Below are 12,533 nucleotides of genomic sequence, written 5' to 3'. Positions count from 1 at the left end.
GTTTTTTACTATGACTGTGTCTAAGCTATGTCTGTAATGTTAAAGGAACTGTTACTGTCAATGAGAAGACAAATCGGTGAGGAAAGGCACCATGTGTAACTTCTGTTGGCTGGGTCCCAAGATGCAAGGAGCAAGTACCCAGCTGTTATTCAGTGATGGTCTCATAAATAATACCTTAGCCTGGGGACCGGAGTTTTGTTAGCGCTGCTGCTATGGTCACATGCGAACATAAATGACTTTGCCTGCAACAAGTCTGGAGGAAGATGCTTTGTATGTGGGAATGTGAATTGATGAGGAACGTGGGCCCTATAGACTGGGTGTAGCTGGCTGTCAACTTAGGTTTTGATACTGCCTTGACATCAGACAATTTAGTTCTTATAATGTACAAGCAGCTATGGTGAATGGCCAAACTCAGGCTTCTGTTGGTCTCTAGTTCCATCCCACTCCAAGTTAACTTTTTCTGGTGTTATAGTGAATAACTTTCCATTTGTTTCCCCGGTGGAGTGAGGAAGAAAAAGTCATAATATGTACGAAAGAGGAAATAATATTTAGATTGTTGAGCTGTATCTGTTATTTTATGTTAATAGTATGTACGCCTTGAGGATGGAGTAACTGAAAGTGAAAATCTGAGTGAAAAGTACCTAGAATTCTTGAATTAAAAACGGATAACTTGTCAAAACAAGCTGCGTGCAGTGAAGGTTTCCCTGGTAGAAATGGACATCTAGAGGGTGTGCATCTGAGCTGCTGTGCCCGTGGTGGTAATTCCTGTGGGTGCTGACTGCTTGCTAATTTAAATAGCTCTTGCGAGTGCTCACAACCAGGGCATGAGGTGCTCGCAGGACCTTTCTGTGCCTGGTAGTTGTGTAAAAGAATGCCCTTTCAGTCCCTGCAGAGGTTTTTCAGCCCCTGACAGTGCAGTGTTGTGCTTTTCTCAGGGCTTTTCCAGTTATCTCGCCATGAAGAATGAAACTCCCAGGCACAGCCGATGCTCCTTATGGTAACTGAAACAGCACTGGTGTGTCTCAAGGATCCCTGACCCACAGCGGTTCACAGAAGCGTGGTTAAAACTTGTTCTCCTATTTCAGTTTTCTAAAGGAAAAGGGTTCAGGCTCTTTTAAATTCTGCCCAGTAGAAACTAAACTAAATGTTACTGTTACCTCCCTTCTGCATTCTCGCTCTTTTAAAATTGATTAAAACTCTTTTACTGCCATGTGGGCTGCTCTGGATTTTCAGGTTATCCTTTGCATTCTATATGGTTGTGTTGGATCAGTTACTGCTTGCTTTTTTATTACTCCTAAATTTGCGAAAAGGCTAACGGGGACCTTCGGGGGGGAAGGGCCTGTGTTTATTCACATGAACAGCTCCGCAAGGTGCGGTACTGCCACACAGGAAGGTCCTTGCTTAAACCAATCTAAAACTTGGGCTCTGCCAGCCTTCGCCTTCTGTTCTGCTGCTGCAGAGGTCAACGAGTCAGGGGTCAGGGCATTCGCCAGGGACCGTGGTGCCGAACGGAGCCGCTAAGTGAGCGCACGGTGAGAGCTGGGCTCGTGCTGCAGGGGCATGGGGCCGTGGGTGAGGCCGGGCCTGGAGGCCGCAGGACCCTCACCACCCGGGGCGTGCCAGCTTGCGGCCTCTGCTGCCTTCCCTCCGCTGGCCTCAGCTCCCTGAGAACGGACGTGGTCGTCAGGTTGTTGCTGCGTGCTGAGGAAGTACCAAGTGGCGAGGGCAAGCTCCAATACCCAGAAAGTCTCTGAGATGTTATCTTTGTCCAGCAGTAGCTGAAGCTCTAAGTCCTGCCCTCGCCCCGCTGACAAGTTGCCCTTCCCTTCAGTGCAAACCGCCCTTAAGAAAGGAGCTGCGAGCGGCTTTCACAGTGCGGTTCTGAGTCACGACGCTGGAAGGTGCCGAGCAGACGCAATGCCTGTCAATTTGCCGTGATTAATGACCAAAGAGGTCTGTCTCGTGCAGATTCTTCCCTTCTTTCATATGCTCGAGGACTGCCTAACTTCTTTGTTTACTTTTTACTGTCTCATCCGCAATTAAAATGTGAGGATTCTGCTTTTGTAGAGATCTATCTAAATTAAGCCATGATTATTTATTTGTTTAGGCTACACAAATCAAATCTGATGTTCCCATTCAAAGCAGAGACTCTTCTCTCCTGGGTGTCATTAGTCTACAGAAAAAGCCATCGCACTCTAATATAATTCCTGAACCATTAATTATGCTATTATTTTGCAGGAGACAAAGTTTTAGTTGCTTCCAGTCTGTTCTTTAAACTTCAGCTATTTATTTACTGTGCATCCTTACTCTTCCCTGAAGACCTTTAGAGATGCAATGTGTGAGGCTGCTGCTTCCCTGTCCCAGCTGCCCGCTCCCGGCGAGCATCACGGACTTGCTCTTCTCGTTGCAAATGAATATCAAAGCCAGGCGTGTGTGTTACTCAGCACTGTCTCTGCAGGCATCGTCAGCATGTGAGATAAATAACGCTACCCGAGATGCATTGTGGCCGTTCTTTCAGGTTATTCTCAAAAAATCCACTTTGGCTAAAACGATTGTATGCATTACCGAGAGACTTGTCTTACAAGGTTAAAGTTTCAGTTGCTCTGCACTGTAAGGCTGTCTGTCTTGCATAAAAAACGAGCGGCATTTGTTCCCATTATTGCTTGGTGGCAGGAACGGTAATGGGATGCCCGTTGTTGATGGTGAACATGTAGTCTCTGAAAGCAAATTAAATTTTGGCCAGGCTATTCCTAGCATGTGTTTTCCTAACTTCTTGCCCTTTGGTGGCTAAATTGTATTGGGTTTGTGTTTTGTCAATTGTTTTTATTACATTTTAAGGCCTGTTTCTCATTTTTTAAAAAAAATTAAAACTTGTATTAGAAAATCAGATTTATTTTCAGCATTTCAAATCTGGTATTTTTCACTGTCAGTTTCCTAACCTATTTCCTTCCTCGAGAGACTTAAATATATGAACTTCTAAATACAGAGATGTGCACTTTTTCTTCCCTTCTTCTGTTTCTTTTCTTTTCAAGGGATTTTTTTAGTGCCTGTGAGGCTGGAACTCTGGAGATTTCAAGCCTCTTTCATCCTCCAAAGTGTCAGCACTTTAAAGAAGTGGGTTCCTGTACACTCCTTTTCATGTGCTCAGCTGTACTCTTTAAACTCGACTTGCAAGCTCTCTGCAGGTGAGAAGGGAGCGTGGGCAGGGGACACGTTTACATCTTGGACTGTGTGCGGCAGAAATGGCCACTGGGGAGAGGAGGGCACCCCACACCAGTGAGCTGCTCGTAGTCCAGAAGAATGACATTGCTTTTTGCGTCTCCACCCTCTTTTTCTGTCTTCCTTCTGAAGTATGCCAGCAGCAAACTGATGCAGCGGACTGCCAGCTGAGTTGTAGGGTGCCTTAGCTTTCTGTTATCGTAGCAGAAAGCCCCATTAGAAACTGTCAAACAAAACCAACTGCGTCAAGTCCATTTCTGGTGTAGTCTGTGATCTACAAACCCGAACTGCAAGAGCTATCAGTCTGTCTTCAGCTACCGTTTCTCATTCCTGGGATGCAGACCCCCAGCTGGCAGGAGTGGCTCTGTCAAGGCTGTGTGTGCGGTTCCAGCCTGACCTGCCCACGCAGACCAGCAGAGGGGTGGGCAAGGAGCGGGGATGGATCCTGCTCTCGTAACCAGACCCTGCAGTGGTGATGAGGAGGCCAGAGACTGATAGGGAAGGAACAGAATTAAGAATGGGACACAAGACAGCGAGTCCAGGTTAGCATGGAGAAGAGGATGAGGCAGGGAGAGGGGAACATGCTGTGAGGGGAATGGCAGGAGAGATGGATGAGCTGGGGAAGGGTTGTGTGTAAGGAGTGGGTGTGGAAAAGAGGATGACGAAGTGGGCCATTTAAACCTTGTCAGAACTACTTCTCTCTACCCACAAATCAGCCTGTTTCTTTCTCAGAGGAGAGAAAGGTGCTTCCCATGTCAATATGAATGAAGAGTTTCAAGACAATGATCTCTTAGATTGTGGATCTATTCTGCACAAAAATAAACAACTGTATAAAACGTACAATGACAAAAAAAAAAAGTTAAAATTATGTATTGTATCAAGGGATGGTCACTTTCCTTTTAGTCTACACTCAGAAAATTTTTAATGTATAACTTTTAAGGGGTGCAGCTGCTGTACTGCTTTTGTTTAAAAGTGAGAGCAAAGGTGTAAGTGGAACACATTTAGTATAATTCAAGAATATTGTCTGACAGTTCAGGAGAGGATCTTCCGAACGTGTTTCTTTGGGACATAACCTGTACCCTTTCGAGGAAAACTCTAATTCTGGCTGAAACCACCCTGCGAAGTTTTCAGCCCTTAAAGTGGAAAAAATTGACCCCTTATCTGTCACCAGGCAATTCTTAGAAGTTTGGTTCTTTCATATTTTTAGGGTGCGAACCATAGTTTGAGGATGTGAAGGCTTTCACGGAATCTTAATTGAGGTCTACACAGTAATAACAAGCAAGATTCTGCAAAGCAGTTGTTTGAGCTTCTTGGAGATTTAATATTAATTTAATATTAATATAAAAAAAAATCTAGGATTTTATTAAGAAAAGTTACGCTCCTTCTTTCTGAGTGAAAAAAGTACGACCAGGTTAAGAACAAGGCAAAACAATTTCTTGGACTTAATTTTGAAGAAAGTTTAACAGTTTTGAAAAAGATGAAAATAGCAACCTGAAACACGTACTGTCACAGGTACTTTGAGGCTGCAAAGTTTTACGGAGAGGAAAATCCCAGGTTTCTTTTTTCTCTTGATTTTTTTTTTTTTTTTCCCCACTCCTATGGAAATAAAATAAATGCAGCATCTAGCTGTAACACCCTGTTATGTTAAACGTAACAGTGCACAGCGCTTGGTCTGCTTCATGTTGCTGCATCCTTCACAGCGTGCAGAAGTCGCTCTGGACAGTGGTGGTCCACGGCAGGCTGCCTGTCAGCAGGTCTCAGGCTCTGTTACAGAGCATGATGCGTGTACTGCAATTTCCCCGCTGCAGATAGGAATGTTTATTTTACTTACAGGGTGCTAACTGCTTAGTTGTGGTATTTTGTACAGCAGTATAAAGATGATGAGAAGGGAATGCTTGGAAGAAAGGAGAAACAAAACCATCGTGGAGCTGTCAGAGGAGTGGGTGTTACATGTGGGAGGTAAAGGCTTGGGGAAAAGGGATGACATTTACTGAACTTATTGCTCAAGCTCCTTGTAGTTCAGATGTGCCTGCTGATGGTATTTATAAGAGTAGCCCCTGTGTGAAAGGGAAGGAAAAATGATCTCATGCTTAAAAAGGAAAAAAAAAAAAATCTCTCTCTAGTATCCACGCTGTCTAAAACATGAAGCGTATTTAGCAATTCAGAGTAGTCCTTTGTGTCTTCTGAACTGTCAAATCTGCCACATACAAAGGCTATGTCAATGAAAGGGCATGTGTTACATTAGAAATATTTAATGGCAGTAAGTGAAGCCTGAAGAAAACATGAGAACAGTTGTAAGGGTGCTTAGCTGTGTGCTGCTGTGCTTAACTGGGTGCCGCACAGCTCAGTTGCACAATTCTCCAAGCTGAAACATCACCAGCTACGCTGCGTGCAGTCTAATATCTACAACTGAACATCCTGCAGAAGACAAATGACATGCTATAAAGCTCCACAGAGAGAGCACCTATTGCTTTTTATTTGCTTTTTGAAAGTTTGGTGGGCAAAATGAGCGAGGCAGCACTTCGTTATTAATATTTACTGCAGTGAATGAAAGAAAAATATTTAATGTGTTATTCTGATGCTATGAAGCTCCCAAAAGCTAACTACTGTGAAAGGGTTGCTAACATAATATTTAGTTTTCTAGCTGGGGATTAATGGATTAGGATGCATAGTTAGTAAAAATCACCACTTGTCACACTGATGTCAGTCCCATGAGCTGTAACCATCTTGAACATCTCCGTTGTTGTAGTAGTTTTCAATTCTGTTTCCCACTCCACAGAATTTCCCTAGAGATGCAATGGGTCAGCAGCAGACCAAAGATGGGCTTCGGACCTAATCTAATCAATATTGTGACAAATGTAACGAAAGCAGCTGTGTCACCTTGGAATCCCAGTGCATTTTATCAGCTCTGCTCTTAATGGGATGTGACAGCGAGGCTGATCTGTGCCTCCTTAGGACAGGAGAGAAGTTGTGCACGGGCTTGTGCAAGGATGTCACAAAAGGGTAATCCATCTCCATTTAGATTGCAGCTCAAGGTGGAAACTAAAGGTTTCTTTACTTATGCTTCAAACATCAAATAGTTATTTTAATAACCCTCACTTTCATTTGAACAGTTTGTTTTTATTAAACTTTCAGCTCCTCTAACATGTCATCTGTATTAGAAGAGGTGGTAAGGTTCTGAAATTGGCTTCATGAATTAGAAAGCAGTAGTCACTGGCCTCATATGTATTCCAGGCAGAGCACTTTAACTTTGGTCCTCTGTAATGGCTCTACTTTATTGTGAATTGCCTCTGTTTGCTATCACATGCAATTAGATTACTTGTTTCACCAGTTGCTCATAAATTTAGCTGCCCGGTTTCTTCCCTTTGCTACCTTGGTCATCTTCAGTGATGCATTCTAGCATGAAATCTCAAAATCTTGTGCTTTTCTAGTTTTGAGATGATGGCTTTGCTAAAGACTGTTTTTATGATAACCTCACTCTCTGTGCTCAGGGTTTTATATATTGTTTTCAAATCTGACCATTTCTACCTCCATTTCTAATCAGCCTAGTGTCTCTGCCCTGCTGGGTCTGCCAGGCCCCTTCATATTTCGACTCGTGTTGTCTGTTGTCTTTATGGTTTCTCTGTTCTCACGTGTTGTCCACATACTGTGATGCTCCTGTACCAGGTTATTCTCAAGACATTTGTTTGCTCTGTCCCTTTAGCCTTAACTTTCCACTACATGATGAATGGCAATTAGTGTCAAAATGGTCTCGTGCAGAAATCTTGTGAACTTGTAGTTTGGATATCTACAGGCTTGCAGATCGATTACTATCAAAGCTATTACTGTTGGTCAAGAAGCTCTCATATCTTACTCTTTTCCCTTGGGGAGATGACCTTTAAAGTATCTTGTGAAAATTTACTGTTCTTCTCTACGCATTATATTTTAACATGAAAAATAATATTGCTTGTCCTTTAACTTGAACTTCAGAAACAGCTTACTCTTATTTTCAATTACTAAAGTTTTCTGTGTGAGGATTTCCATAAATTGCCTTGATGTGTAAATAGTGGGGCAAAGCTGCCTTATACTTTTTACTAATCCTGCAATTACTTTGCTGTAGAGCCTTTTTACTTTCCTTAATATGAAACTAAACCCTCCTCTCACCTACTCCTTTACACAACCAGTGCAATAAGAATTATGGACATGACAGCTAAATCCAGCTCTTAAATCCCAGGCATAGTAGCTATTAGTATTGCTGCTCACTGTTTCTCTCTAATAAGCCATAAGCAGTACAATATCTTATTAGTTAATTTGAAAATCGTTTCTCAAGGGATTGCATGGCTTATGTGCATCAGGTCCCTACCAATCCACTTAAAGCTTAAATTCACCAGACTGAGAAACTCCACCTGGGACCTTGCTGGCTGCAGCAGAACCATCCCCTTGCAAAGCACTAGGATAGCATTTTTGATCTAGCAGAAGTAGTATGGGAAACACCCCCTGAACAACATCTTCTGGGGATGGTAATTCTCATATCTGAAAATAAGAGCTCTCACTTTCTAATTGTTTTCATTTTATTGTACCAAAACCTGCTGCATTTTGGTCTTAGGGAAAATATTTATTTGGTTGTATTACTTTGTTGCTTGTTATTGCTCTTCATTTGTTTAATTGATTAACCAGAGGTAAAAATGAGACTGAGAATGAAGTCTTTGTCCCAACATACCTAACTCTAACTTGAATATCTGAAGCCTGCTAGTTGATGCTCTGGGTCTGCGACGGGCAGACCCCTGAAGGTAAATTAAAGCACCCCTGGGAGCTGAACACCTCTCGAGGTACTGCCTGGCTTTAAACCTGCCTGCACAATTCTGACCCACTGCACTTGGTGAACATCTGTTCACACCACTCCTTCTGTCTTTTCTGGTATCCCACACTGGCAGCAAGAGGAAGAAATACTCATGTACTGCAGTAGCATGAAGTATCACCCACTGTTTCCATTTCTCCACAACAGTATTGCACAAAGCTTTAGTCCTTACAGACTCCCTTCACCAAGGGTCCCTCCGAAGCGAATCATTCTATGATTACATACCATCTAAACATGACGCAACACACAGAACCACCAGTGAATATACAAACTGCATCACATTTTTAAACATGCTTTCCCTGTACCGTCGTATTAAACACCTGCATGCACAGCTAGCCGCCCAAGAGCTTGCTGTCATCCCTGCAGGAGCAGGATCTGCTCCCACCCTCATTTTCCCAGAGACGTGTGTGTCCCCTGAAGGTGCCTGAGGGGCACCGTGCCAAACTTACCGGGGTCTGCAGGAGCATCTCTGCTCACAGCTGGACCTCTGCTGGCGCCCGAGGCCCTCCCTGCTGTGCCGCTGCTCCGTGTCCCCTCTGCGCTCAGGCAGAGCGTGCTGGCGGCTGTGGTGGGTGCTGTGGTTTCCATGCCAGTTATACCCCAGGAAAAATGAAAGTGCTGCCGGGGGTTGCACACGAGAGGAAACTCTGACGGCCCCGGCCTTCCACTACGTAGGTGTCATGTGCTGCAGCTGCTGATGGCTCGGCTGGGAACTTCCACGCCAGCCTCAGCCTCCCTTGAACTCCAGCCAAGCCCTGGCTGCTCTGCTATCTGCCCTGCACATAGGGCCGTAGGAGTTCGTCTGCCGGGTAGGGCAGGGTATCAATGTGGTCAGGGAGAGGAAGAAGGTTTGGGGCTGGAATTTCTGTTTGGCCCACCGCTTATATCGTTGCTGCTAGAATCGCTCTGGGTTTGGTTTGGTTTGGTGTGATTGTAGAGCAACGTTTCCCAGATGTTTCAATTTGATTATCTTTAGGGGGAACATATAAAATTCCTACACGTGCATCTGGCAGTTAGTTGCAGTATTTCCCATGGAAATCTGGCACCTAGGAACCAATACTCTAGAATTAAGCTTGTTGGAATTTTTTTTTTTTTCAAAATCAATTTTCAGTTGACCGTTCTTTGTACTTAATTTTTGCGCAGTAATATCCACAATATGCCAAGTTCTTTTCAGAAGCTCAGTTAAATCATGCAGAAACAATTCTAGATGTACTTTGATGGAAACCTGAATGGTTTTCCTGCATGGTATTGCATCTTTGCTAAATAAAATAATAACAAAGAATGAATTCTCTGTATAGACAGGTGTCCACAGTGTGAATTATTGCAAGAAGAGGTGAAGCAGAAAATAGGAAAGGGAATTTTCTATATAGGTGATGCTAGTTCGTAGTTAATGAAGATGGCATGCCATTGGTTTTGTTGTTGTTTTATATTTGTGTTGGACTTTGTATAGAGATACAGAAATAAGTATGTAGAAATAAGGAAAATGTGGGAGCTAGGAAATTGTCATAGGAAATGAGGAAGAAGGTCCAAAGGTGTTGCTGAAGAGGATGGCATAATTTATGGAATTGGATGGAATTACTGACATATAAGACTGCCCAGTGTGACTTCTGAACAATATAAATCTCTAACTAGAAATTAGCCTATGCCAGTGCTTGCACATATGAAAGAAACTTTTACATAAAAATCATAAGAAGTAAAATAATACTTACTTTGCATTTCTTTACAGCAGCATTGCACAGTGGTTCTGCCATCCAGCCTTTCCCAGTGGGTGGACTTCCAGCTATTTCACTCTATGATTTTTGTCATGTGTCTTGCCTCCTTCCCCTTAAAATGAGGGGTGCAATGGATTACTATTCAGAACAGACTGTTATTTTAAATTGAAAATGCATTCTAGAATCAGAATAAGATCTGATGTGTAGCTTTAAAAAGGTGAGGTTCATAAGAAGGAGGAAATAGCACAAATTCTGGTATAGCAAAAAAGGCAGAAATTTAGATACTAGGTGCTAGGTGAAGAGAAATAGGAAAGGAATTGGGAGCATGTTTGGAGTTAGACAAATGCCTCCCACCACCCCTGAAAACCAAGCCAAAACACCACCACCAAAACGCACTAGTCTTGTAATAGTCCTAGAAAAGCGTTATCTAGAATAATATCCATAATATTTACATTGTTAAATTGACTGGTTATAAAAGTATGTGCTGAAAAGTGTTTAACAAAAGCTTTGAAATTTAGAAATCTGTTCCTTAGCACAGTTATGGTGATAGAAGAATTATAAACCTTTCTTCTTGAGAAGTACTATGGCAGCACAAAGGGAAGTGACAGCACAATCATATCTCATCGGAGCAATGGATAAATCATTAACTATATATTTTTAATATCTACTAAACTGTCTTCAATGTGACATAGAAATAAAGATACAAAGAAACTGGCAACGATTCTCTTGACACCTAAGATAAAATGTACTGAAGAGAATCCCAATCTGAGTACACAATATAGAGATAATTTGCCACAGGCCAGTTTTGGAACCGAGTGCCATAGGCTTTTAGTAGGACTTGAGTTTTCTTCAGTTTTGTTCTACAGGAAATTCATTGTGGCTGAATTACCAAGGTGAACTTGAAGTTGTGATTCTGAGTTGGGTGCTGTTTTTTGTGGTTTTAAGGGGTTTTATTTTTATTTTATTTTTTCCTCAAAATGAAATTTAAATAGCTTTGCTTTAAGAAAGACATGACAAAATTTTATATGATGCAAGGCTTCTCCCTGTTAATAAGATCAGTGAAGAAATACTGCTACAGTTCCATGCTAACAGCTCTGGATTTTGCCTGAAACTGAAGTGAAAAAGTTGTTTTGTTTGCAATACTTAAAAAGATAAAAAATCAATGGATAGCTATATTCCTGATTCGGGAGAGCTTCTCTAAGGACTTTGAGGACGAGGATGACTCCATACAGGTAACTGAGGGATGTGCTGGCAAGCCTTTCTAAGCCCTGTTGCAGAAGGTATCAGAATCTGACACAGTAAGAGCACACATTTGTATTTAGGTTGCATTATTAGTAAGTTCAGTTTCTGGGAAACCAGCTATGTTTGTGCAGCTTCCTTGTCAAGGTTTCTCGTTCAGTAAAGCCTGCAGTGCCGTAATGCCACACGTACGGACTTCCCGTGGAAGGGCAGCTCTCGCTTTTCCTGCCTACTTGTGAGGATGACAGAAAGCCTCGAGCAGGACCTACTGCCTGAGAATCAGAGAAAACCTCAGAACACTGTAGCCTAAATGGGATGCACATTAAATTCCTGACCCTCAGCCCTAGCGAGATGTGACCTGCTGTAATTGCTGAGTTATGAACTGGGTGCATGCCTGGCTGCGATCCACGCTTGCTCTATCTTTCCTTACTCTACTTCACACAACCACATCTCGCCCCTGAAAACACTGGGTGGGCTCGGTTTTGAAGGAAGCTGGGTTGCCCACATAGGGTTAAGCCAGGCTGTGACTTCAACAAACGCAGGCAGCCAACTTCCCTTTTTGTAAAGCGAGCAGTTTCCTGCCAGCCCCATACTGCACTACAGCACTGTGCAGAGCATGGAAACCCCCACCGCCCTCAGTGCTATGTAGTGGAACCTACAGCAAGTGTAAAAACACAACAAACGGCGTGTTTATTTTTAGAGAAGTGGGAAACTGTTGTGGGAGTGAAAATTTCTCATGTTTTTTTTTTTTTTTTTTTTTTTCATCCTCCACCCATTTACTTAAATATATTTTTTGGGGGGAAAGACCAAAAAAAAAAAAAAAAAAAAAAAAGAGAGAAGCTAATAAAGTCCCAAAGAAATCGTTGAATTTTGGGGGATGTTTTTGAAGAACTGAAGATCATACTTGGTATCAGAGACTACAATAGTGATATCTCTTATGCTCCATCTTCCTTCCTGAGATATTTTGATGGCAAGATAAAAAAATAATTTCCCAAATACAGTTTTTAAATGTACTAGTGCTGTTTATTGCTGAGAGCAAACAGTTGCATTTTTTCCTAATATAAAAGACCCATACATGCTGCAGGCTTAAAATCAGAAGAGCTTTACTTCCCAAGAAATCTGCTAGAATCATGTAGAACAAAAGAGGTGCCTTATGGAGGCAGGTTGTGATTAACGCGTCGAGTTGTGATCACAGAGATAGCCTTCGTTTGTCATTGGAGGTGACCACCTTTGGCAGGGGACGCTTCTTTTTCCTTCTGTTTGCGTGTGCGAAGTTCTGTGAGCCGTACTAGTTGAGGATAGCAAAAGATAGATTATTTGATGGGTAGGAAGCTGTGATGGTGTGGGTTCTTGGAAAGTCCATCATCAGGTTGAGAGATGGAGCTGTCACAGAATGCAGAGCTGAGACCTTTTCAGTTGTCTGCTGCTGCTGGGGAAACCAGTGATCCTTCAGAGTCTACAGACTTCTCTGTGATGGAGTTGCTGTGTTTGTAATGGGTATGTGCTATTGCACAAATGAGAGCTGA

General features: G+C 42.6%; 1 protein-coding gene across 3 annotated transcripts in view; it reads right to left on the bottom strand.

Annotated features, from left to right (window-relative positions):
- The window catches only part of RASGEF1A (RasGEF domain family member 1A), a 159,110-nt gene that overhangs the window by 39,910 nt on the left and 106,667 nt on the right, over positions 1 to 12,533 (bottom strand). The window contains exon 2 of one of the 3 annotated variants that reach the window (XM_035330090.1): positions 9,766 to 9,880. The exons of 1 other annotated variant lie outside the window; for it this stretch is intronic. In XM_035330090.1, the coding sequence (XP_035185981.1) occupies positions 9,766 to 9,807 (42 nt within the window). In that variant the 5' untranslated portion in view covers positions 9,808 to 9,880. Of the gene's footprint in view, positions 1 to 8,505; positions 8,636 to 9,765; positions 9,881 to 12,533 lie in introns of those variants that run through there. One more of the 3 variants, XM_035330091.1, reaches the window with a different exon arrangement.

This window comes from Oxyura jamaicensis, chromosome 6 (assembly GCF_011077185.1).
Source record: "Oxyura jamaicensis isolate SHBP4307 breed ruddy duck chromosome 6, BPBGC_Ojam_1.0, whole genome shotgun sequence".
Lineage (NCBI taxonomy): Eukaryota > Metazoa > Chordata > Aves > Anseriformes > Anatidae > Oxyura > Oxyura jamaicensis.
Note: the sequence above shows the minus strand (reverse complement) of the source record. Positions and strands in the feature narration are given on the sequence as shown.